This window comes from Chiloscyllium plagiosum, unplaced genomic scaffold (genome assembly GCF_037043375.1).
Source record: "Chiloscyllium plagiosum isolate Xiang-an unplaced genomic scaffold, Cpla_swu_hap1 HiC_scaffold_22, whole genome shotgun sequence".
Taxonomy (NCBI): Eukaryota; Metazoa; Chordata; class Chondrichthyes; order Orectolobiformes; family Hemiscylliidae; genus Chiloscyllium; species Chiloscyllium plagiosum.
In genome coordinates this window covers 15,407,860-15,434,156 of record NW_028270160.1, presented here as the reverse complement: position 1 = coordinate 15,434,156, position 26,297 = coordinate 15,407,860, and the positions used below count along the sequence as shown (strand labels likewise).

The 26,297-nt window shown below is 41.5% G+C and overlaps 1 protein-coding gene across 5 annotated transcripts in view; it reads left to right on the top strand.

Annotated features, from left to right (window-relative positions):
• Nucleotides 1-25,561, top strand: part of ldb1a (LIM domain binding 1a) — a 96,717-nt gene extending 71,156 nt beyond the window's left edge. For 4 of the 5 annotated variants that reach the window (XM_043712933.2, XM_043712934.2, XM_087998789.1 and 1 more), the window contains 7 exons: nucleotides 1,388-1,490; nucleotides 3,793-3,965; nucleotides 8,428-8,550; nucleotides 14,043-14,126; nucleotides 22,280-22,403; nucleotides 23,504-23,652; nucleotides 25,041-25,561. In XM_043712933.2, coding sequence (XP_043568868.1) covers nucleotides 1,388-1,490; nucleotides 3,793-3,965; nucleotides 8,428-8,550; nucleotides 14,043-14,126; nucleotides 22,280-22,403; nucleotides 23,504-23,652; nucleotides 25,041-25,271 — 987 coding nt within the window. In that variant the 3' untranslated portion in view covers nucleotides 25,272-25,561. The remainder of the gene's footprint in view (nucleotides 1-1,387; nucleotides 1,491-3,792; nucleotides 3,966-8,427; nucleotides 8,551-14,042; nucleotides 14,127-22,279; nucleotides 22,404-23,503; nucleotides 23,653-25,040) is intronic. The other variant, XM_087998788.1, reaches the window with a different exon arrangement.
• Nucleotides 25,562-26,297: the final 736 nt, after the last annotated feature.

Sequence of the window (26,297 nt, the reverse complement as noted above, 5' to 3'; positions counted from 1 at the left end):
CAAACTCCTGACTGTTGGGTTTCTATTTTTGTGAGTGTTTGTTGAAGAAGGCATTTGGAAAACATTTTAATAAATGAGAAAGTAATGGTTTGAGTCCCAGGTAGAAAAATGGTTGTCCATGATCAGAGCTGCACAGGTGGGTTTGAAAATCATGGCTTGAGAAGGATATGAGAATACAAGGACAGGAGCAGGCCATTCAGGCCTTCGAGCCACTTAGTAATATCATTGAAATAACTGCACACAGGCTGGTCTCCTGTCACCAAATTTACATGTGCACAGTACACTGGTTGTGGCCAGCGAGCTTGGAGCCAGTCCCTGAAGTCAGGAGATTCTCTGAATTTCTTGTTCATTTCCCAGTTTCAATCCTTACAAAACAGTAACAATGACATTTGTACATATAAGACAGTCCAATTACATATTTTCCTGTTCATTTTTAAAAACTTTTATTAAGCAATTACAAATCAGTTTATAAAACACACAGTTCACAAAAAACAGTTAACATTTACAGCTGTATACAACAGCAATTTTACAAGGAAGTGGACCAGCAAAACCAGGCCCCAAGCCCTACTGTTCAACCAGTTTTCAGGGAAATGAGGACAAACCTCAAATCCCAGTTTCAATCCTTGCAAAACAGTAACAATGACATTTGTACATATAAGACAGTCCAATTACATAATTTCCTGTTCATGTCTGTCAGCCAGGCCTCCCTGATTGGCCTAGGTTAACAACTCCAATCAAGGATCTCTTGGTTCATCTCATAAGATCCACCTGGTCCCAATCACTACAATCACGGAGGAGTCAAGACATTTCTGTTTGTTATAAATGACCAGCCTTTCATTTTCAACTACCCCACCCTCAACTCAGTTTAGGACTCCCAGGTCAGGGATAACGTTCACCAAGTATCAACTCTATTAATCATCTTTATAAGTTTTTATGCTTCAATGAGCTATATCGGTCAACTTGTAGAGAAGCTAGGGCAGTGGTGACGGTCTTAACACCAGTACAGTCTGGCTATAACTTTCAGCAACTTGGGATGAGACAAAACATCTGCCTATCTTATCCAGTCAATCTTTCACCTAATTCATCTCATTGTTCACACAATATTTCTTATCCTCCCTCCGTTTCACACTTTGTCCCATCCGTCTCTCTTGTACCATCTTTATCAATCTTCTTCTATCTGCCTCTCAACATTTCTTTTGTTTTCTCTCATCTTTCGCTCATTCACTCTTTCTCCTTCTTATTCTCATACTTTATTACTTTCTTATTTGCTGTCTCTTAATCTTTCATTCATTTTGACCTCTCATTCATTTTGTTCTTCATTTTCATACTCTATCTTTCTGTGTCTCCTTTTTTACATTCTAGTCTAACTGAATCATGCTTTCTTCAGGAATGTGACAATCTCTGGTGGGATGCCTTTACCACAGAGTTTTTTGAAGATGATGCCATGTTAACCATCACCTTCTGTTTGGAAGACGGGCCAAAGCGATACAGTAAGTGAAGTAGTTCCATGGTTTAATTCGCTAAAACATTCTTACCGTCCCCTTCCCGATGCTATACTCTCCACTACTGATGACACCAGCAGTGAGCTCCTACAGTATCATTGGATATAAAGTTTCGCACTGGTTTAGCTGAATTCTCTCGAGTGCTATTTCTTCTAGTATCAGATTAAAAAATTGAAAGATCTGCAAACTTTCAGTGACTTGGAGATGGAGGCGTCTTCTCCGATCAGGACACTACCAGGTTCAATCCCTGACTTCCACTGAATTCAATGATTTGCCTTGGGTATGAAAATAAATCCCGCCCCCACCAAGGTTTGTTGCTGCTGATCACCATCCCATAACTCTGCAGAAACATGTAGACTTGAATGAAACAAGATTAGGTTCAGCCTTGATACTGTCCTGATTTAGCTCATTCAATCTGACACTCACCCTCAAGTCAGCAGGTTGTGGATTTAAGCCCTACAGCATTTAAAGTCACATTTCACTACAGTACTGACAGAGTGCTGCAGTGTCAGAAATGCTGTATGTTGGATGAGTCATTAAACTGAGGCCTTGTGTGCCTCGTGGATGGATGTTGTAAAATGACATGAAGCTGTTTCGTAGAGGAACAGGGGAATTCTCCCTGGTGGCCTGGCCAGTATTTATCCCTTAATCAACATGACTGAATGTGGAGCTGCTGGTGTTGGACTGGGGTGGGCAAAGTCAGAAATCACATGACATCAAGTTATTGTCCAACAGGTTTATTTGAAATCTCAAAGCTTTCGGGACACAGCCCCTTCGTCAGGTGAAGTGAAGAGAACAGCTCAATTTATAGGCAGAGAGATCAAGGGCAGAGAGATTAATAGAGCATACAAATGGTGTGAGTGAAGTGTCAAATAATAAGTCTTTGCAGGTGACCAAGTGTTAGATGATGTACTCTGTCTTGGTCACCTACAGAGACTTAGTATTCGACACTCCACTCACACCAGTTGTATGATCTTTTGATCTCTCTGCCTATAAATTCTGTGTCTGTGTGCACTTCACCTGATGAAGGGGCAGCGCCCCAAAAGCTTGTGCTTTCAAATAAACCTGTTGGACTATAACCTGATGTTGTGTGACTTCCAATATTACTGAAAAATAGATTATGTGGTCATTGACCTCGTTGCTGTATGAGAGAGTGGTTGTGGGCAAATTGGTTGATGATTTCTCATATCACAGCAACAAACTATACTTCAGAAATTAATTTGTGAAGTGCTTCAAAGTAGATAAATGGTGCTATGGAAATGCAACCTCTTATAAAGTCAGAAGTGGGGACATTTGCCAATGATTGCATAATGATCAATATCATACGCAGCTCCTCGGATACTGAAGCAGACCACGCTGAAATGCAACAAGATCTGGAAGATGTCCAGGCTTGGGCTGATAAGTGGCAAGTAACATCTGCGCCACACAAATGCTAGGCAATGACCATCAACAATAAGAGATAATCTAACCACCACACCTTAATATGCAATGGTATAACCAGTACTGAATCTCCCACTGTCAACATCTTTGGGGTTATCATTGACCAGAAACTCAACTGGACTTGCCACATAAACACAGTGGATACAAGAGCAGGTCAGAGGCCAGGAGTACTCGGGCGACTAATTCACCTCCTGACTTCTATTCTTCATCTTTAAGGCACGAGTGTCAGGGGAGTGATGGAATACTCCCCATTTGCCTAAATAGGTGCAGCTCCAACAACACTCAAGAAGTTTGCTATCTAGGACAAAGCAGCCCATTTGATTGGCCTCACAACCATAAACATGCACTCCTTCCATCATTGATGCTGAGTTGCAGCAGTATGTACTATCAACAAGATGCACTGCAGCACTTTGCCAAAACTCCTTAGACAGTACCTCCAAACCCATGAACACTTCCATCTAGAAGGACGAGGGCAGCAAACCACTACCAACAAGTTCCCCTCCAAGCCACTTACATCCAGATGTGGAAATATATTGCCTTTCCTCCACTGTTGCTGGATCAAAATTCTGGAATTCCCTCCCTAATAGCATTGTGGGTCAACCCACAGACTGAAGTAATTCAAGGAGGCAGCTCCCCACCTCCTGCTCAAGGGCGACTAGGGACGGGCAATAAACGCTAGCCAGCCAGCGACACTCATGTCCCACGAATGAATCAATTAAAAAAAGCCTCTGTTTTGACCGATTTTTTTTTTTTGGTGAATGGGTAAAGTGCTGGAGAAAGACTGGCAGCAGAGGAAGATAGTTACCTCCGTATCACATGTTAATTTCTATTTCTTCAAACTTTCTCACAGCCATTGGCCGGACTTTGATCCCACGCTATTTCCGCAGTATCTTCGAGGGAGGAGCAACTGACCTGTACTATGTCCTCAAACATCCAAAGGAATCATTCCACAATAATTTTGTATCATTGGACTGTGACCAGTGCACAATGGTGACACAACACGGGAAGCCAATGTTCACTAAGGTATGGCCTGACTCAGGAAACAAACGTTGTAGCCAAGGAGTCATATATGTGGGGCCTGTGATATGAAGGTGGGGAGGAGCTGAGTCCCAATTTCCTATTTTTCACAGGTTTGTGGAGGTTTTCAGATTTCACAGAGTTTGTGTCTCTACAGTAGCTCTAGACAGCCTTATGAAGTGAGGCAGGCTGAATTATGTGATGTTGCAATAGCTCAGAGGATCTCCTGCACTGGTGGCATGAACTCCATTTACGTATTTAGGTATATGTTCCTTATAGATTAAATTAGATTCGATTCCCTACAGTGTGGAAACAGGCCCTTCGGCCCAATAAGTCCACACCGACTCTCCGAAGAGTAACCCACCCAGTCCCATTTCCCTCTGACTAATGCACCTAACCCTATGGGCAATTTAGCATGGCCAATTCACCCTAACCTGCACATCTTTGTGACTGTGGGAGGAAACCCCCACAGACATGAGGAGAATGTGCAAACTCCACATAGACAGTTGCCCGAGGCTGGAATCGAACCTGGGATCCTGGTGCTGTGAGGCAGCAGTGCTAACCACTGAGCCACCGTGCTGCCCTTATATTTGTGACCTCTTGAAGAGTAATGCCAAATTCAGATTGTGCTGTCATGTTCTATGTTCTATGCTGTGTATCTATCTGCATTAAGAACTCCAGTGATGCTGTCCCAATTCAGTGTATAGGATTCTTGCAGTTAAACTTGTCCTCCCTCCAATATTCCGTGGAGTCCCTCACAATAGAAAGCTAATCTCTTGGACACTGTTGCAAGCAACCCAGAAAAACATTGCAACGGTCGTCTCATTGAACACTTTTCTCCATCTCCAACAAAAATACTTTGCTTGCCCAAGTGGTGAGGAAGGACGTTGGAGATACACTTAGATATATATTCAAAATAGGAGCAGAGGGATACCAGTTGACCCCATGAGCCTGGTCTGCCATTCAATAAGATAATGGCAAATCCATTTGTGTTTTGAATTCCACATTCCCATCTATTCCCGAATGCCTTTCAGTCTAACATGAATTTATCCAGTTCAGCCTTAAAAATATTCAATAATCCCACCTCCACTGCCTTATGAGACAAAAAATTCCAAAATGGTCCAACCCTCAGAGAGGAGAAAGTGAGGACTGCAGATGCTGGAGATCAAAGTTGAAACTTTATTGCTGGAACAGCACAGCAGGTCAGGCAGCATCCAGGGAACAGGAGATTCGACGTTTCGGGCACAGGCTGTGCTGCCCTTATATTTGTGACCTCTTGAAGAGTAATGCCAAATTCAGATTGTGCTGTCATGTTCTATGTTCTATGCTGTGTATCTATCTGCATTAAGAACTCCAGTGATGCTGTCCCAATTCAGTGTATAGGATTTATCCAGTTCAGCCTTAAAAATATTCAATAATCCCACCTCCACTGCCTTATGAGACAAAAATTTCCAAAATGGTCCAACCCTCAGAGAGGAGAAAGTGAGGACTGCAGATGCTGGAGATCAAAGTTGAAACTTTATTGCTGGAACAGCACAGCAGGTCAGGCAGCATCCAGGGAACAGAAGGGCCTGTGCCCGAAACGTCGAATCTCCTGTTCCCTGGATGCTGCCTGACCTGCTGTGCTGTTCCAGCAATAAAGTTTCAACAACCCTCAGAGAAACAAGTAATCTCTTCATTTCTGTCCTGGAAGGGAGACATCTGATTTTAAAACTGATCCCCCTAGTTCTGGACTGACCCACAGAGGAAATATCCTTTTCACATTCACCTTGTCAAGACTAATCAGAATCTCATACTTCAATCACGCCGCCTCTCACTCTTCAAATATTCCAGTGGAAACAAGCCCAGCCTCTGCAAACTATCCTCATATGATAATCTGCTCATGCCAGGTATCAATCTAGTAAACCCACTCTGAAAGGCCTCCAATGTATTTATATTCTTCCTCAAATTAGGAGAACAAAACTACACAGTATTCAAGATGTGATTTCACCCATGTCCTGTATAAGCATAACATGCTTTCAGCTCTTCTCATGGTAAAGGACAGCATCCCATTAGCCTTCTTGATTGTGTACTGTACCTGCACATTAACTTTTCATGACTAATGCATCAGAATATCTAAATCCCTTTGCACAATGAAATTCTACAGACATTCTCCTTTGAGTAATACTCTTTATTTATTCTTCCTGCCAAAGTGAGCAACTTCATATTTTCCCACATTTTATTCTATTTGCTAGATTTTTGCTCACTCACTCAACCTTTCTATATCTGTCTGCAACTTCCTTATGTCTCCTTCATAATATACCTTCCTACCTATCTTGGTGTCATCTGCAAATTTAGCCACTATGTGTGTCTTTGCTCCCTCATCTAAGTCATTGATGTAAGTTGTTAGAAGTTGAGTCTCCAGCATAAAGCTCTCAGAAGTCTACTTATTGCATCTTGTCAGCCAGTCAAAGACTCATTTATGCAACCCCTCCATTTCTGTCAGTCAACCTTCTGTGCATGCCACTATGTTACCCCCACACTATTAGCATTTCCTTTCGGCAATAACCTTATCAAATGCCTTCTGGAAATCAAGTATAGTACAGCTACAAGCTTTCCTGTAGCAAGTAGATACTCAATACTCCTTCAAAGAGCTCCAGTAAAGATGATTCCCCTTTGACGAAACCGTGCTAACTTTTCTGTAAGTGCACAGCTATAATTTCTTAACAGTTTTGTCTGACACCTACTTATGATGGACATTCCTGATGAAGATCTTATGCTGAAACGTCAACACCCCTGTTCCTCGGATGCTGCCTGACAAGCTGTGCTTTTCCAGCACCACACTCTTCAACCATGATGAACATCAAGCTAACTGAATTATAGTTTTCTGTTTTCTGCCTTCCTTCCTCCTTGATTAGAGTGGTTATGTTTGCTATTTTTCCAGTGTGATCTTCACTTTCCCGAATCTATGCAATTTTGGAAAATTTAACACCATTGCATTTACTACCTCATTAGCAACCACTTTTTTACAATCCTAGGATGAGGTGCATTGGCATCCAGAAACGTGTCAGGCCACAGCTTCTTAAGTTTGTTCAGTACCACTTCCTCTGTGATTATAATTTCACTAATGTCCTCTCTCCCAAATGTGCTTAGTAGCTCTTACTGGAGCGGGAGTGTTCTCTGTACATGCAGAACCAAAATGTTTGTTCAGTTCATCTGTCATTTTCTTACTATCTAATGTCAGCTTCCTATTGTCACTCTCTAAAGGACCATCACTCACTTTACTCTTTTTCTTTTAAATACCTACAGAATATCTGTTTTTACATTCCTAGCTAGTTTCCTCCTATATCCAATTTTTTCTTCTTCATTGAACTTCTAGTTATTCTTTGCTGTTCTCAATATTCTAACCAGTCATTTAACCTATGACTCATCTTTATGGAGTGAAATGCTTTTTTCTGAAATTTGATACTTTACCTAATTCTTTTTAGTGAACACCAAATGTTGAGTCCTCGCTTTCAGAATTTTTCTTCATGATAGGAATGTACTTATTTCTGAGTATTCTGAAATATCCCCTCAAATGTCTGTCGCAGTGTCTCTATTGGTCTGTCCCCCAGCCAAGTATACCAGTTCACTTCTACTTGCTCAGCATTCATGCCCATATAACTACCCTTATTTAGTTTTAAAACACTAGCTAGATGTAAAGTTCAATCATATTGTGTTTGCTGTTACCGAGGTGATTATTTAATCCTCCCTCATTAAACAATGCCAAATTTAATGTGATCTGCATTGGTCATTTCCAAAATGCGCCCCTGTAAAAAAAACTATGAACTTTTCATTCAGAATACTATTGCCAATTGGATTTTTTCAGATTATATATAGATTAAATGCACCCATGATTTTTGATGTCTTTTTTATCAAAACCATATTTCTTCTTGTCTACTTTGTCCAATATTGTGACTACTGTTTGGGGTCCTGTCGGCCACTTCCACTCGTGACTTCTTTCACACACTACTCCTCATCTCCACCCAATTCCACATTCTGACTCCTAGGCCAAGGGCATCATTAAATATTGCACTAAAATCACACTTTTATCAACAAGAAGTCTTAAGATAAAATCTTACTTACAATAACTCAACTTACATCAAATAAACAATTTGCATTTCCATCCAAATTAGAGATGCTGGTGGCAAACCCTGATTCTATAGTTGAATTTGCAGAGGTCTGGATCATTATTTGATCCCTCCTTTGCATTCTTTGTGTTGTACAACATTCTTTTAAAAAGGTGGGTAAATGATTTCCAGGCCCATCATTATCTTTCCAAGAGCAACTTGAGCTGGGTGACAAATGTTGATTTGCCAGTGATGAATGAGAAAAACTGAGGGTGTAGCGTAATAGATTTATAACGAAGCTGCAGCTATGCGGTGCAGTATGCTGTTGAAATTGGCGCATCTACCATTGTTATTCATCTAACCAATGATTGTATTTTTAGGTATGCGTGGAGGGGCGGTTATATCTGGAGTTCATGTTTGATGATATGATGAGAATTAAGACCTGGCATTTTAATATCCGGCAACACCGTGAGCTGATCCCACGCAGCATCCTTGCAATGAATGTGAGTATCTACTTGTCAAGGCTGTACTCATTCAGTCACTGAAATTTGTAAACTGTGGTCTTTATTCTCAGCATGCTTTAATAGTGGGGCATTTGCTGTTCAACTCTCCAACCCTCACCTTGCCATGCACCTTGAAATTCACAAGAGAATTTTCTTCAGAGATTTGCTTCCTATAGTTCCAATTCAAACACATTGAGTAAGAGAAAACCTCTGCATTGTTTGGAAGCAATAATGTGTTTAAAAAGTACCTACTGCTTCTAAAGACCATAAAGTGTGAGATCAGGAGTAGGCCGTTTGACCCATCATGTCTGATCCTCCATTAATGAGATCATAGATTACCTGTTAACCCTCAACTCCACTTTCTTGCCTTTTTTTCATACCCCTTTATTTCTGAATGATTCAGATTCACTATGCTCTGAGGGAAGAAATTGCTCATCATGTGTCTTACATGGGCAACTTCTCACTGAGGTTATGCCCTCTGGTCCTAGATGCCCGCAAGGCTTTTTTTATGTTTCACTAAGGTTTCTTCTCATTCTTCTAAACTGCGATTAATACAGGCCCAATCTACTCAATAAGAAAGTCCCTCCATACCTTGGATCAACTTTGTGAACCTTCTCTACTACTGCCAGTGTATCTTGCCTTAGATAAGAAAACCAAAATTGTTCAGTGTTCCAGGTGTAATCTGACAAGTGTCTTGTATAGTTTTTGCAAGGTGTCTCTATTTCTACACCCCATAACCTTTGAAATAAAGGACAACATTCCACTTGTCTTCCTATGTCTCCTGTAATTTGAATGATAACATTTTGTGATTTATGTACAGTAACGCCCAAATCTCTCTCTTTTGAGATTTCTGCAGTCTATCTCCATTAAATAATATTCAATTCTTCTTTACCTCCTACCACTGATCCCTGCGGTACTATAATAGTTATGAGTTGCAATCCTGAAAATGCCTCCTTTATCCCAACACTCTGTATCATCTATTATTCAGCCAATCCTGTATCCAAACTAATACACGACCTCAACATCTTATCTCATTAAGTATCCTTATGTGTGATACTTAAGCAAATCCCTTTTGGAAATCCAAGCGTGGTTCTCCTTTATCTATCCTACTTGTTATATCCTCAAAGGATTCTAATAAATCAGTCAGGCATGATTTTCCCTTCATCAAGCCATGCTGACTCAGCTTGATTACATTGTGAATTTTTAAATGCTCTGTTATTGCTTCCATTATAATAGATTTTAACATGTTCCCAATCACCAATGTTAAACTAACTACTCTATAGTTACCTGTTTTGAATTCATTCCCTTGTTGAATAAGGGTATTACAATGCCAGTTTTCTCATTTTCTGGGATGTTTTCCAGAATCTAAGGATTCTTGGAAGATTACTATCAGTAAATGAACTATCTCTGTAGTTACTTCTTTAAAATCCTATGATGTGACACACAAAGTCCAGGGGATTTAACAGCCTTAAATCCTTTAGATTTTCCTATTATTCTTTTCTCTATAATGTTGATATTACATTTGTTTCATCCTCACATTTTATTGCATGATTTAGTATTTTTGAACTGTTATTAAAGCCAGCCATCACGACAATTGATGCAAAATATCTATTCAGTCCCTCTGCCATTTGTTGGATTTTTACAGCCTTATTCTTTAAGGGGCCTATGTTCATTTTGGCCTCTCTATTCTCTTTTATATATTTGAAGAAGTGCTTGCTATGCATTTTGACATTACCTGTTAGTTTACTGAAGAGGTTGGTTTTCTCTTTATTATATTTTAGGTCATTTGTTTTTCTTTAAAACCTTCCCAGTCTTCTGGTTTACCCCTGATATTTTTGCCACGTTTTATATATTTGCATTCAATTTGGTACTATCCTTAACGACCTTGTCGATCATGTTATCCCTTCCTAGAATCCTACTTCCTCTGAGATCTATCTTTGTTTTGAATCATGAACTATGTTCTTAAATGTCTACCATTGTTTCTCAACTGTGTTTTCTACTAACCCTTTCCCAGTCCATTTCAAATGACTTTGTCTTCATTCCTTTGTGATTTTCTTTATTTAGGTTTAACACAGTTGTTTCCAACATTTGTTTCTAACTGTCATATTGAATGCCAAATTCCATCATGTTATGGCCATCGTTTCCAATTGGATAATTCACTAAACCTGCATCATTACACATTAACATTGAAAATAGCCTGATCCCTCAATGGATTCACAACATATATTTCTAGGAAACTGCTGAATACGCTCAGTGAATTCTTCCTTGAATTTTTCCAAATCAACATGAAGATTAAAATCACCATGATTAATATGCTATCTTTTTTACATGCCCTCATTATCTCCTACCTGGTGCCTATAGTTTACTTCCAACATGTTGATTGAGTTTTTTGAAGAAGTAACAAAGAGGATTGATGAGGATAAAGTGGTAGATGTGATCTATGTGGACTTCAGTAAGGCGTTCGACAAGGTTCCCTGTGGGAGATTGGTTTGCCAGGTTAGATCTCAAGGGATACAGGGAGATATAGAACTGGCTCAAAGGTAGAAGACAGACTGTGATGATGGAGGGTTGTTTTTCAGACTGGAGGCCTATGACCAGTGGAGTACCACAAGGATCGGTGCTGAGTCCACTACTTTTCATCGTTTAATAAATGATTTGGATGTGAGCATAAGAGGTAGTGTTAGTAAGTTTGCAGATGACATCAAAATTGGAGGTATAGTGGACCGTGAAGAAGCTTACCTCAGATTACAACAGGATCTTGATCAGATGGGCTAGTGGGCCAAGAACTGGCTGATGGTGTTTAATTCAGATAAATGCGAGGTGCTGCATTTTGGGAGTGCAAATTTTCGCAGGACTTATACACTTAATGGTAAGGTCCTGGGGAGTGTTGCTCAGCAAAGAGATCTTGGAGTGCAGGTTCATAGCTCCTTGAAGGTGGAGTTGCAGGTAGAAAGGATACTGAAGAAGGGGTTTTGTATGTTTTCCTTTATTGGTCAAAGTATTGAATACAGGAGTTGGGAGGTCATTGGCGGCTGTACAGAACATTGATTAGGCTACTATTGGAATATTGCGTGCAATTCTGGTCTCCTTATCAGAAAGATGTTGTGAAACTTGAAAGGGTTCAGCAAAGATTTATTTACAAGGATGTTGCCAGGGTTGGAGGATTTGAGCGATAGGGAGAGGCTGAACAGGCTGGGGCTGTTTTCCCTGGATCATCGAAGGCTGAGGGAGTGACCTTACAGAGGTTTACATAATTGAGGGGCATGGATTGGATAAATAGACAAAGTCTTTTCTCTGGGGTGGGGGAATACAGAACGAGAGAGCATAGGTTTAGGGTGAGAGGGGAAAGATATAAAAGAGACTTAAGGGGCAACCTTTTCATGCAGAGGGTGGTACATGTATGGAATGAGCTGCCAGAGGAAGCGGTGGAGGCTGATACAATTGCAACATTTAAGAGGTTTAGATGGGTATGGGCTGGATGCTGGCAAGTGGGACTAGATTGGGTTGGGATACCTGGTCGTCATGGTCGAGTTGGACCGAAGGGTCTGTTTCCATGCTGTACATCTCTATGACGATAGGACTCTGTGTTTTCTTCTCTTCATTGTTCTCACCTGCACCCATATGGATTCTACATCTTTGGATGGAAGATCATTTCTTACTATCATACTTATGGCATCTCATTAACCGCTAGGTTCCAAATCTTGTTCCAAATACTTTGGGCCTTTAAGTAAACAGCCATAAATTTTGCTATTTCCCTCCCTTCTTTCCCTTGACTCTATTTTTTAATGCTTGCAGATGTACCCTCTTGATATCATTATCCAAAAAGCTGCCCTGCAATGCTGCCATATTATTTAACTTTGTAAGCATGTGTTTCACATCTCCTGATTGCAGCTCTCACCCAATTAATTAAAAGCCGTCCCATCAGCCCCACATTTCTGGTGAAGCCCAAACAACTGGAACAACTCCCTTCCACTGCAGTACTGGTGCCGTCCCCATGAATAGAAACCCATTCCACCCTCACCAATCCTTGAGCCACACATTTAGCTCCTTGATTTTATTTACCCTATGTCAGTTTTCCCATCACTCAGGTAGTAATCCTGAGATTATTATTACCTTTAAGGTTCCGCTTTCTTAATTAGCTCCTAATTGTTCAAACCTGTTCTGTTTCAGTACAATCTTCTTTCTAGTCCTATTAGGACTATCAGTAAAGTAATTTGATTTCGTTCTTGTGCAAAGTTAAATTCAAGAATGCATTTTAGTTAATAGCACAAGCTTGATAAAATTACTTCCCATGGTTCTCAATAAACTTTTCCTGTCAAAATGAATGGTTTGAAAGTTTAAAAGCCCAACTAAATAGTTTCACTCTCTATTGTTTTGGCTAGTGTCTTTTGAAGTGTAAACACTTTGAATATTCTCTTCAATTAATATTTCAAATGAAATTTCTTTGCCTTTTTAATGTGTGATGTAACTTCCACAAGTTAATGTTACACTGTCAGTTTATTCTGTTGCGTTCTGCTCTAAGGAAGGTGGAATTGAGGTCAGAAATCAGCCATGATCTTACTAATAATGGAACAGCCTCAAGGAATTGAATGGCCTTGTGCTGCTCCTATTTCTTATGTACTTCAGTACAAGCCCCAGGCTCTCAGATGCAAAGGATTTGGTCCTTTTCAAAGTGATAGGCCATTGATGGCTAAGGTTTGTCACGTGTAATGACACCCAATCTGTCAGGTCAAATAAGTCAGTGGAGTTGCAGATAGACAGGGTAGTGAAGAAGGCACTTGGTAAGCTTGCCTTTATTGGTCAGTGCATTGACTTTAGGAGTTGGGAGGTCATGTTGTGGCTGTACGGCACATGGGTTAGGCCACTTTCGGAATACTGCATTCAATTCTGGCCTCCCTACTATAGGAAAGATGTGAAACTTGAAAGGATTCAGAAAAGATATTGCCAGGATTGAGCTACAGGGAGAGGCTGAAAACGCTAGGGTTATTTTCTCTGGTGTGACAGAGCCTGGGGGGGTGACATTATAAAAGTTTATAAAATAATGCAGGGCACAGATAGAATGAGTAGCCAGGGTTTTTTTTTCCCAGGGTAGGAGAGTCCAAAACTAGAGGGCAGAGGTTTAAGATGAGATGGCAAACATTTAAAAATAACCTAAGGTGCAACATTTTCACAGAGCATTATGCATGTATGGAATGAGTTGCCAGAGGAGATGGAGCCTGTTATAATTACGACATTTAAAAGGCATCTGGAGGGGCATATGAACAGGAAGGGAGATTTAGAGGGATATGGGCCAAGTGCTGACAAATGGGAATAGGTCAGTTTGGGATATCTGATTGGCATGAATGAGGTGGACCAAAAAGTCTCTTTCCATGCTATACGTCTCTGAGTCTATAAACTCCCTCACCCAAGCCAGGAGAACCTGAGTGTTGGCATTAGTAAGTCGATCCTCACCAACCAGTTAATTGATCTTATTCCATTTCTTTTCTTCACAGTCCCAGGACCCACAGATGCTGGATCAGTTGTCAAAGAACATCACAAGATGTGGCCTGTCCAACTCTACTCTCAACTACCTCCGAGTAAGAGCACTTCAAAGTAAAGCGTTCTAGTTTAAAAATACACTAGGAAGAAACAAGGCATCACAGTCTCTTGGTGACACTTCAGTCCTTGTCAGATATTAATGCTACACATCCCTTAGAAAACTGAAATTGAAAGAGAAGTTCTATTTCTAGCAAAATATATTTATTCTCTATGGCATTGGATTTTCCAACAGTACTTCATCATTTTTTGCTGCATTTCTGAGCACTTTATCAAAATAGCTCTGCTTCAGCTATGGAGCATACCAGCTATTAGACCACAGAAAGGCACCATTGTGGGAGCTAGCTATTGATTATAAATACAGCAAATACGTGTCCAAAGAACAAGTCCTTTGATTTCCTAAAGTGGTCCTTAGCTACTAAAATCAGTGCCATTCTCCCAATGTCCCCACCACGGACAGCTGTTTCAGGATAGACTTGTTGTGTCAAATTAAACAGGTTCAGTCCTCATCTTTGCTTTCTTTTCAACAGAGTAGCAGATTTAATTAGTACATTGAAACGTATAAGTTTGAGTTTGATTTATTGTCGCATGTACCAAGAGACAGTGAAAAGTGTTGTTTTGCTTGTCATATAGACAGATCTTACCATACAAAATGTATCAGGGGAGTAGAGCAGAGTGCAGAATACAGTGTCACAGCCGCAAAGAAGATGTAGAGGGAGAGATCAACATGAACATTTGAAAGGACCATTCAAAAGTCTAATAACAGTGAGGAAGATGATGTTCTTGAATCTGTTCATAGGTGTTTTCAAACTTTATATCTTCTGCCCAATGGAAGAAGGTGGAAGAGAGCATAACTAGGGTGGGAGAGGTTTTTGATTTGCTGGTTCCTTTATTGAGGCAGTAGGAAGCACAGCTGGAATCAGTGAATGGAAGGCTTGTTTGTGTGATGGACTGGGCTGAGTTCATGACTCTGTAGTTTCTTGCAGTCCTGGGAAGAGCAGTTGCCATACCACTTTGTGATGCATCCAGATCGGATACCTTCTGTGGTGCATCTATAAAAATTGATCAGAGTTTTTGTGGCCATGTTGAATTTCCTTAGCCTCTTGAGGAAGTAGAAATGTTGTGCTTTCTTGACAATCACCTCGATGTGGTTGGACCAGAACAGGTTGTTGGTGATCATTACTCCAGGAACTTGGTGCTTTTTGATTAGATTAGATTACAGTGTGGAAACAGGCCCTTCGGCCCAACAAGTCCACACCGACCCGCCGAAGCGAAACCCACCCATACCCCTACATTTACCCCTTATCTAACACTACGGGCAATTTAGCATGGCCAATTCACCTGACCCTGCACATCTTTGTGACTGTGGGAGGAAACCGGAGCACCCGGAGGAAACCCACGCAGACACGGGGAGAACGTGCAAACTCCACACAGTCAGTCGCCTGAGGCGGGAATTGAACCCGGGTCTCTGGCGCTGTGAGGCAGCAGTGCTCTTGACCATCTCCAACTCAGCACCATTCATGCAGACAGGAGCTTACCCGCCACTCTTCTTCCTGAAGTTAATGACTAGCTCCTTCATTAAGCTGACATTGAGGGAAAGCTTGTTGTCTTTACACCATGCTACTAAGCACACAACCTCTTTCCTGTACTCCATCTTGTCATTGTTTGAGATCCGACCTACAACGGTGGTGTCATCATCAAACTTGTAAATGAAGTCATGAGTGTATAAGGACTAGAGTAAGGGGCTGATTCCGCAGCCTTGTGGGGCACCATTGTTGAGGATTATTGTGGAGGAGGTTGATTGCAGTCTATGAGTCAGGAAGTTGAGGATCCAGTTACAGAGAGAGAAGCCAAGACCTAGGTCTTGGAGTTTAGAGATAAGTTTGTTTGGAATCATGGTGTTGCACGTGGAGCTGTAGTCACCTTGATGTAGCTATCCTTGTTATCCATATGTTCCAGGGATGAGCGCAGGGCCAGGGAGATGGTGTCTGCCGTGGACCTGCTGCGACGGTAGGGACATTGCTTAGGATCAAGGCAGTCTGATAGGCTGGAATTGATGTGAGCCATGACTAACCCCTCAAAGCTCTTCATAGTCAGGGAGGTCACTGGGTAGTAGTCATTGAGGCACACTGCATGATTTTCTTTGGCACTGGGATGATGGTGGTCTTCTTGAAAGAGGTGAGAACTTCAAATCAGAGTAAGGGGAGATTAAAGATGTCTGCAATACTCCTGCCAGCTGATCCACACAGGATCTGAGTGCACAGCTGGGGACCAAATGAGTGCTATGCAAACTGTGACATCCTACAGTAAGGGTTGCCAAATTGTGGCTGCTGAGCCTTAGTCCTCAACACCCAGGCTGCTCAATTCCATATTTATGTATAATTATTGTTTGTTTGTGGTGTAATTTACAGGTTCTGGGCCTGTAGATTGTGAAGGAGCAAAAATGGCCTTTGCAGTGATATGTACTTCTTGTCAATGTACAATGTATAATTTTGTGGTGTGGCACCAGGAAGAAATGATTACAATATGATTTAAAATGAAATGAACTGTACTGCGAGCAATTGGACTTCAGCTATAGGCAACTGTAGCCACATAATACATGATTTAAAATATTAATTCTTAGTTTGAGGGCATTACCTGAAGATGGCAGTTGAACCACTTTGTAAACCAGTGCAGCCCATGTAGTGTAGTTACTTCACAGTGCTGTGAGGGAGTTTGAGGAATTTGACCCAGTGATGATAAAAAAAATAGAGCATTACAGTGCGGTACAGGACCTTGGGCCCTCAATGTTGCACTGACCTGTAGAACTGATTCGAAGCCCATCTATCCTACACTATTTCAGTTTCATCCATATGTTTATCCAATGACCATTTAAATGCCCTTAAAGTTGGCAAGTCTACTCCTGTGCAGGCAGTGCGTTCCATGCCTCTACTACTATGAGTAAAAAAAAAACTACCACTGACAAAAATATCTGATATATCTCCAACCAGATGTAACCGAGCCAGATAGTTACATGATTGACTTTAAGCTATCACCTGTGGGATAATGAGCAGTAATATTCTACTACCAAAGCTAGTCCATAGCAATGTCTTTCACTGCAGCTCAAATGGAGTTTTGCTCTTGAATGTAATCCTTAAATTTATCTTGCCAGATCTTTGGCTGGCCCTGCCATCTGATAGTGTCCATTCAACTGCCCCTTTGGCGCACAATACCTCCTGGAGGTGAAGAACGTATACTGTCAGTCTCACTTATCTCTGTCACAATATCCTGCAGGCACTTCGTTCAGGCCTCTTAGCACTTCTTCATCAGTGACGCTTTCCCTCCATGTAACACTCAAGGTCTTAACGTAGGCAGGGCTTTTCAAAAATCCCCAAATACCAGAGTCTGTTACTATCAGCAATTATAAATTTATGCTATTAAAAATAAAGTTTATTTAAATTTTATATATGACTTCCAAGGTGTCAAGGTAGAAAGATGAAAAACATTGATTCCTTTGTTCAAAGTCTAATTATCAATTTGTTTTTGGGACATGACAGCATTTATATCCTGGATAATTATCATCTTACTATATTTCATCATTTCTGGGTGTGGGTGTCACTGGTAAAATTTTGAAATTTCTACAACAGATGGTCATGTTTGACTCAGTAAAATACAGTAATGATTACAACATTTCAATATATTCCAGATTGAGTGGTGGGAATTCTGGGTGAGTTTGAGTTTGATTTGTTGACACATGTATTGAGGTACAATGAAAACTATTGTTTTGCTTGCTATACAAGGAGATCGTGCCATAAATGTGCATCAGGGTAGCAGAACAGAGTGCAAAATACAATGTTACAACATGGTGAGGACAGTGCAGGGGAGAGAGAGAGAGAGAGAGAACCTGCACAGTTACCGCCTTTGCTGTTTGAATTCGTGTATTACTGGACATCGGAGTGCATCTGGGAAAATTAACAAAAGTGAAATTCACAACTAATCTTGGAGGAACTGTTGGGCGAAGTTCACAGCACAGAATCAAATAAGTTAATTGTTGTTTTAAGTCTGTCCAAGAGAAAGGCTGTATTAGTGAGTACAGTGGATTCTTTCTTGATTATATGTTTTTGGAGATAAGTCTCTTGATTAAACTTAAATTAATAGCTATGCCTTATATTTTAACCTGGGGCAGTGTGTGTAGAGGAATAGGACTGTGTTATTTTCTGGGCCTGTAGATTGTGAACGAGCAAAAATGGCCTTTGCAGTGATATGTACTTCTTGTCAGATGTGGGAGTTTACAGAGAGTTTAAGGATTACTGTGGATTATATCTGCTATAAATGCTGTTGGATGCGAATCATATCAGATCGAGTGGATGGGTTGGAGAGACAGATAGAAGCGATGAGGAATTTGCAACAGCTACAGTATGTGATGGATGGCAGTTATAGAAAGGGGGGAAAGTCTCAGATACTGTCACATAGATGGGTTAACGACAGGAAGGGTAAGAGAGGTAGGCAGCTAGTGCAGGAGTCTTTTGTGGATATACCCATTTCAAACAGGCTGTTTTGGAAAATGTAGGGGGTGATGGATTCTCAGGGGAACGTAGCACGAACAGCCAAGTTTCTGGTATTGAGACTGGCTCTAATGCAACGAGGGGTACGTCGGCTTCCAAGAGATCAATTGTGTTAAGGGATTCTGTAGTCCGAGGTACAGACAGACGTTTCTGTGGCCAGCAGAGAAAAAGCAGAATGGTGTGTTGCTTCCCTGGTGCCAGTATCAAGGATGCAAAATGTTCTCACGGGGGAGAAAGGCCAGCAGGAGGTCAGTGTCCACATTGGAACCAACGACATAGGAAGGGAAAAGGTTGAGATTCTGAAGAGAGATTACAGAGAGTTAGACAGAAATTTAAAAAGGAGGTCCTCAAGGGTAGTAATATCTGGATTACTCCCAGTGATACGAGCTAGTGAGGGCAGGAATAGGAGGATAGAACAGATGAATGCATGGCTGAGGAGCTGGTGTATGGGAGAAGGATTCACATTTTTGGATCATTGGAATCTCTTTTGGGGTAGAAGTGACCTGTACAAGAAGGATGGATTGCACCTAAATTGGAAGGGGGCTAATATACTGGCAGGGAAATTTGCTAGAACTGCTTGTAAGGATTTAAACTAGTAAGGTGGGGGGGGTGGGGGGGGTGGGGGGAGTGGGACCCAGGGAGATAGTGAGGAAAGAGATCGATCTGAGACGGGTACAGCTGAGAACAGAAGTGAGTCAAACAGTCAGGGCAGGCAGGGACAAGGTAGGACTAATAAATTAAACTGCATTTATTTCAATGCAAGGGGCCTAACAGGGAAGGCAGATGAACTCAGGGCATCGTTAGGAACATGGGACTGGGATATCATAGCAATTACAGAAACATGGCTCAGGGATGGGCAGGACTGGCAGCTGAATGTTCCAGGATACAAATGCTACAGGAAGGATAGAAAGGGAGGCAAGAGAAGAGGGGGAGTGGCATTTATGATAAGAGATAGCATTACAGCTGTGCTGAGGGAGGATATTCCCAGCAATACGTCCAGGGAAGCTATTTGGGTGGAACTGAGAAATAAGAAAGGGATGATCACCTTATTGGGATTGTATTATAGACCCCCCAATAGTCAGAGGGAAATTGAGAAACAATATTGTAAGGAGATCTAGGGTAGTTATGGTAGGGGATTTTAACTTTCCATACATCGACTGGGACTGCCATAGTGTTAAAGGTTTAGATGGAGAGGAATTTCTTAAGTGTATACAAGACAATTTTCTGATTCAGTATGTGGATGTACCTACTAGAGAAGGTGCAAAACTTGACCTACTCTTGGGAAATAAGGCAGGGCACGTGACTGAGGTGTCATTGGGAGAGCACTTTGGGACCAGCGACCATAATTCTATTTGTTTTAAAATAGTGATGGAAAAGGATAGACCAGATCTAAAAGTTGAAGTTCTAAATTGGAGAAAGGCCAATTTTGACAGTATTAGGCAAGAACTTTCAAAAGCTAACTGGAGGCAGATGTTCACAGGTAAAGGGACGGCTGGCAAATGGGAAGCCTTCAGAAATGAGATAACAAGAATCCAGAGAAAGTATATTCCTGTCAGGGTGAAAGGGAAGGCTGGTAGGTATCGGGAATGCTGGATGACTAAAGAAATTGAGGGTTTGATTAAGAAAAAGAAGGAAGCATATGTCAGGTACAGACAGGATAGATCGAGTGAATCCTTAGAAGAGTACAAAGGAAATAGCAGAATACTTAAGAGGGAAATCAGGAGGGCAAAAAGGGAACATGAGATAGCTTTGGCAAATAGAATTAAGGAGAATCCAAAGGGTTTTTACAAATATATGAAGGACAAAAGGGTAACTAGGGAGAGAATAGGGCCCCTCAAAGATCAGCAAGGCAGCCTTTGTGTGGAGCCACAGAAAATGGGGGAGATACTAAATGAATATTTTGCATCAGTATTTACTGTGGAAAAGGATATGGAAGATCTAGACTGTAGGGAAATAGATGGTGACATCTTGCAAAATGTCCAGATTACAGAGGAGGAAGTGCTGGATGTCTTGAAACGGTTAAAGGTGGATAAATCCCCAGGACCTGATCAGGTGTACCCAAGAATTGCTGGGCCTCTTGCTGAGATATTTGTATCATCGATAGTCACAGGTGAGGTGCCAGAAGACTGGAGGTTGGCAAACGTGGTGCCACTGTTTAAGAAGGGCGGTAAAGACAAGCCAGGGAACTATAGACCGGTGAGCCTGACCTAGGTGGTGGGCAAGTTGTTGGAGGGAATCCTGAGGGACAAGATGTACATGTATTTGGAAAGGCAAGGACTGATTAGGGATAGTCAACGTGACTTTGTGCGTGGGAAATCATGTCTCTCAAACTTGATTGAGTTTTTTGAGGAAGTAACAAAGATGATTGATGATGGCAGAGCAGTAGATGTGATTTATATGGACTTCAGTAAGGCGTTTGACAAGGTTCCCCATGGGAGACTGGTTAGCAAGGTTAGATCTCATGGAAAACAGGGAGAACTCGCAATTTGGATACAGAACTGGCTCAAAGGTAGAAGACAGAGGGTGGTGGTGGAGGGTTGTTTTTCAGACTGGAGACCTGTGACCAGTATAGTGCCACAAGGATCGGTGCTGGGTCCTCTACTTTTTGTCATTTACATAAATGATTTGGGTGCGAGCATAAGAGGCACAGTTAGTAAGTTTGCAGATGACACCAAAATTGTAGGTGTAGTGGACAGTGAAGAGGGTTATTTCAGATTACAACAAGATCTGGACCAGATGGGCCAATGGGCTGAGAAGTGGCAGATGGAGTTTAATTCAGATAAATGTGAGGTGCTGCATTTTGGGAAAGCAAATCTTAGCAGGACTTATACACTTCATGGTAAGGTCCTAGGGAGTGTTGCTGAACAAAGAGACCTTGGAGTGCAGGTTCATTGCTCCATGAAAGTGGAGTCGCAGGTAGATAGGATAGTGAAGAAGGCGTTTGGTAAGCTTTCCTTTATTGGTCAGAGTACTGAGTACAGGAGTTGGGAGGTTATGTTGCAGCTGTACAGGACATTGGTTAGGCCACTGTTGGAATATTGCATGCAGTTCTGGTCTCCTTCCTATCAGAAAGATGTTGTGAAACTTGAAAGGGTTCAGAAAAGATTTACAAGGATGTTGCCAGGGTTGGAGGGTTTGAGCTACAGGGAGAGGCTGGACAGGCTGGGGCTGTTTTCCCTGGAGCGTCGGAGGCTGAGGGGTGACCTTATAGAGGTTTACAAAATTATGAGGGGCATGGATAGGATAAATAGACAAAGTCTTTTCCCTGGCGTCAGGGCGTCCAGAACTAGAGGGCATAGGTTTAGGGTGAGAGGGGAAAGATATAAAAGAGACCTAAGGGGCAACTTTTTCACGCAGAGGGTGGTACGTGTATGGAATGAGCTGCCAGAGGATGTGGTGGAGGCTAGTACAATTGCAACATTTAAGAGGCATTTGGATGGGTATATGAATAGGAAGGTTTTGGAGGGATATAGGCCGGTGCTGGCAGGTGGGACTAGATTAAGCATTAAGGTGGATAATGTAACATTCTTCTTGTCTTTGTCTCCTATCTAATTCTGCTCCTTACTCATCAAATCCTCATTCTCCTTCTGCTACAAATTCATTCTTCCCTCCTCATGCTTCCTATTGCTCCCTTCTCCTCTCTCTGGCAGCTCTGTGTTATTTTAGAGCCAATGCAGGAGTTGATGTCCAGGCATAAAACCTACAGTTTAAGCCCAAGGGATTGCCTCAAAACATGCCTGTTCCAAAAGTGGCAGCGGATGGTTGCTCCCCCTGGTAAGTCCATGAGAGACTTTGTTGTTTTTTCATTACTATACATCTGTCAACAGTGGTAGAAAATGAGAAAAACAATGATTCCTGTTTACAAAAACATTCCCATGAGGAAGTTAGTTGCACTCATTTAGAGGGTGTAACAAGGAATCACTTCAGTAATCAATGGCCTGCACCCTGAGGACCTTTCTAAGGCTGGGCTTGACCATCTAAAGAAAGCATTGGGCAATCTTGGTTAAACTTTGGTGCTCTAGCAGTTCTTCCTTGACATACAATTACTGAGAAGACAAGGATTTTGGCATTCATGTTTTCAAAATGGATGAGGTGCATGTGGAGGTACGGCAGGCACTGACAGTCTCCCTAAAGAATGATAATGAGGCTCGAAGCCCTGTTTTCGGTTAGCTTCAAGCCTGTAAACATTCATAAGGGAATGCCCATCACATAGTATAAATGGCAGTACTTGTGTTCCCTAATACTTCCATGAGTAACTTGAGACTACAAAGATGCTCAGTTGAATTATTTATGAGTTTATATTTAAACTGATGTATGATTCATTAGAAGAGGGAGGGGAGAAAAACAAGTTTTGCCTTGCTGGACAATTTTGTGTGTAATATGCTTGAAGCTGAGTGACATTAATCATCAGCATTCACATGGCTATCAGTAATTGAACAGGCTTTACAATGATATAAACCAGGGTGGCGAAATAAGATAATGCTTTCTGGAAATGATGTCCAAACAAAAACTGATGAGAAGTAAACCATTTATATCTATCAGCCTAAGTGAATAGACACACACCCATTTCGTACAACTTTAAACAAGCACCAGGACAGCTGATGCAGAAATAGAAAATTGTCACTGACAGAGTAATATATCTGAATGCGGTAGACCTACACTGGTAATAAATGATTGGGTTTCATTCCCCAAAACAATAGACCAATAAAAATTATCTGTAGGGTGAGAGTTGAGGTGAAAATACCTCTTAAGCAAGTTTAAGGAGTTTTGGTAAAATTACTAATTATAATTATTATTATTACTATTTCATAATATAAAACTAATAATTATTATTATGATTATTATTAATTGATACTGATTGCTTGTTTTGGCAGCTGAACCAGCCAGGCAGGCACCAAGCAAACGCAGGAAAAGGAAAATGTCTGGGGGCAGCACCATCAGCAGTGGCCCAAATTCCAATGCCAACAGCAACAACAAAAAGAAGAGTCCGGCTAGTAGCTTTGCGCTGTCCAGTCAGGTACCTGTAAGCATCCACGTTTCTTTGCCCTTCACTCACTGATCCATACGAGGACAGGAAATGAGCTGATTTTCCACTTTTTCTGAGAGATTTTCTTTGGATTTTACGTTGTTGTTATCACTTTGTTTCACTCTTTCTATGAAGTGTCAGCTTTGAACACTAAGCTAGTTACCACTGGTACTGCTTGGTCTAGGGTGATCACTCAGACACCTTACCTAAGGGCATGATGGTGGGACTGTGCACCCCACAACCACAGTCAGTAAGTCATATCTTCAAGAGCTGGAGGTGGGGGGGGGGGATGGGAATTTAAGTGATGGGGAGGGCAAATAATAAATAGAGAAGTGTTGGCATATTAGATACATTGGTTATTGAACTTTTCCAAACTTCACCGAATGGATGAGTTTCTGACCATCTGGATTTGCTGGAGTGAATTGGAAATTCTATTTGGGAGAAAGAGGAGGAATGTCCAGCAGACCTGGTCCCAGCTGCGATTTGGGTTGTCTACCTTTTTCTTGACAAAATGTTATGTATATGGGAGTGTGAGAGATGGAGCTGTAGATCATGAGGGCAATAAAAGAAATGAATGTCAATGGTGGGTAGAATATACTAACAAATTGACACATGAATTCCAACACTACTGTCAACTGTAGACTCATGTGAAAATCATACGCAAGAGTTCTCTGTTGTAGGTACCTCTAGGTGTGTGTCTGGAGTTCTGTGTGTTCGGTTTAAATTTGATTGTGCGCATTTTGTTGTTTATACCCATATGCCTCAAATTTAAAATTTTCATTCTTGGGTTCAAGTCTTTCCATAGTCTCTCCTTTCACTAACTGAACCATACAACCCTCCAAGATCTCTGCGTTCCCCAGTTCTGGTGTCATGTGCTTCCTGGATATTGTTCTGCCTCATCACTGGCAGACATGCCTTCAGCTGTCAGGGAACTTCCTTTTTAAATCTCTCCTCCTCCACATCTACAAGGCCATCACAAGAGGATAAAGGACAAAAATTGACATTGAGCCACACAATAAATACTTGGATAGGTGACAAAAGTCTTATTCAAAGAGTGGATTTCCAAGAGTGTTTGGAATTTCTTCCTAAAGCTCCCACCTGTATTCCTCTCTCTTTCTATAAGACTCTTCCCACTAAAATCTGTTTGTTTGACAAAATATTTAGCCAATTGTCCACTGCTGCCTTATTTGGCTTGGTGTCTTTTTTCTTGCTTTGCCCTCCTGTGAAGCACCTTGGAATGTTTTTACTGTGTTAAAGGCGCTATATAAATGCAAGTCATTGTTGTGTTCAGGTGTTTATGTGCATGTGCGTGTTTGTATGGGTCTGTTTGTCTATCCTGTCACAAATTGTTCTTTAAATGAGCTGAGGTCACCTCCCTGTTACAGGACGTGATGGTGGTGGGTGAGCCCACCCTGATGGGGGGCGAGTTTGGCGATGAGGACGAGCGGCTTATCACACGTTTGGAGAATACACAGTATGATGCAACCAATGGCATAGACGACGAGGACAGCTTCAACAACTCCCCTGCGCTGGGAGCCAACAGCCCCTGGAACAGTAAGCCTCCATCAAGCCAAGAGAGCAAGTCAGAGAACCCAACATCACAGGCCTCACAGTAAAGATGTACAAGACAGCCAGTGCCGTTCCAAAACCCAAAATAAATCTACCTTTCAAAGTAAAAAACAAGTGGAGGTACCGGGGGCTGGTTTGTCACTGTGCAACCAACTTGTGCCGCCAATGATGCAAGCATCAATCACTGATCTCTCCTTCCCAAACTATCACTAATTATTGGATATAATACCTGCTTCTATAGATTTTCTTAGCTACTACAAAGTATTTTCATTTTAACTATCTGTCTTTGAAAAAAAGTGTTAATAAACAGCTTGCTGCTGAGAAGATTTAAAACCTGCGCCAATTCTAGCTCCTCTCTGTTCCTGCTGAGCGTTCTGTCATTTGGGCTTTGGACAGGAAAAGAAATTGCTGTTCTAGAAGCTTCCACAGCTGGCACAGTAGACAAATGAGCCACCTGTGCATTCTGGGTTGTACGGACCAGGATTTTCCGAAGTTCGGTCTCCTGGACTGTGCTGCGATAACTGATTTCAGCAGAGAATATGAGCGGGGACGGGTTGCTACAGTTGGCCTCAGTTAGGGGCCCCACTCGTCTGTATGATCACTATCTGGTGACATAGAAATGATACCATTGCATGATTGTTGAGTGAAGATGGCACTGTGATGCCCAATGTGGTTGAACAGCGCACAGCCACATACTCTCTTAGATTTCATGAAGAATGGAACACCTGGACAGGCAATTTGTGCCAATGGCACTGTAAGTGATAAGTGAGAATGGGGTAAACACTGGGGATGGGGGAGGGGGTGTTGATTCTTGGTATCCAGATTTTTTGCTTCTTCATCAATAAGACTTCTAGAAACCACATCCCCACATAAACTCCTTAGAGTGAGTTTCCAAGACAAATCTACAGTGGCACACACATCTGAATCCGCCAAACCCCTGCATTTTTAAAGCAGCGATGGACTCCATGGCTTGTATATTCTTTGAAAGGATATTGGTGATTTTATTGCATGGTATTCAAAAAACATTTAAGCTTATTTGTTAGTAAAGTATTCATAGAAATTGTGATGATTCT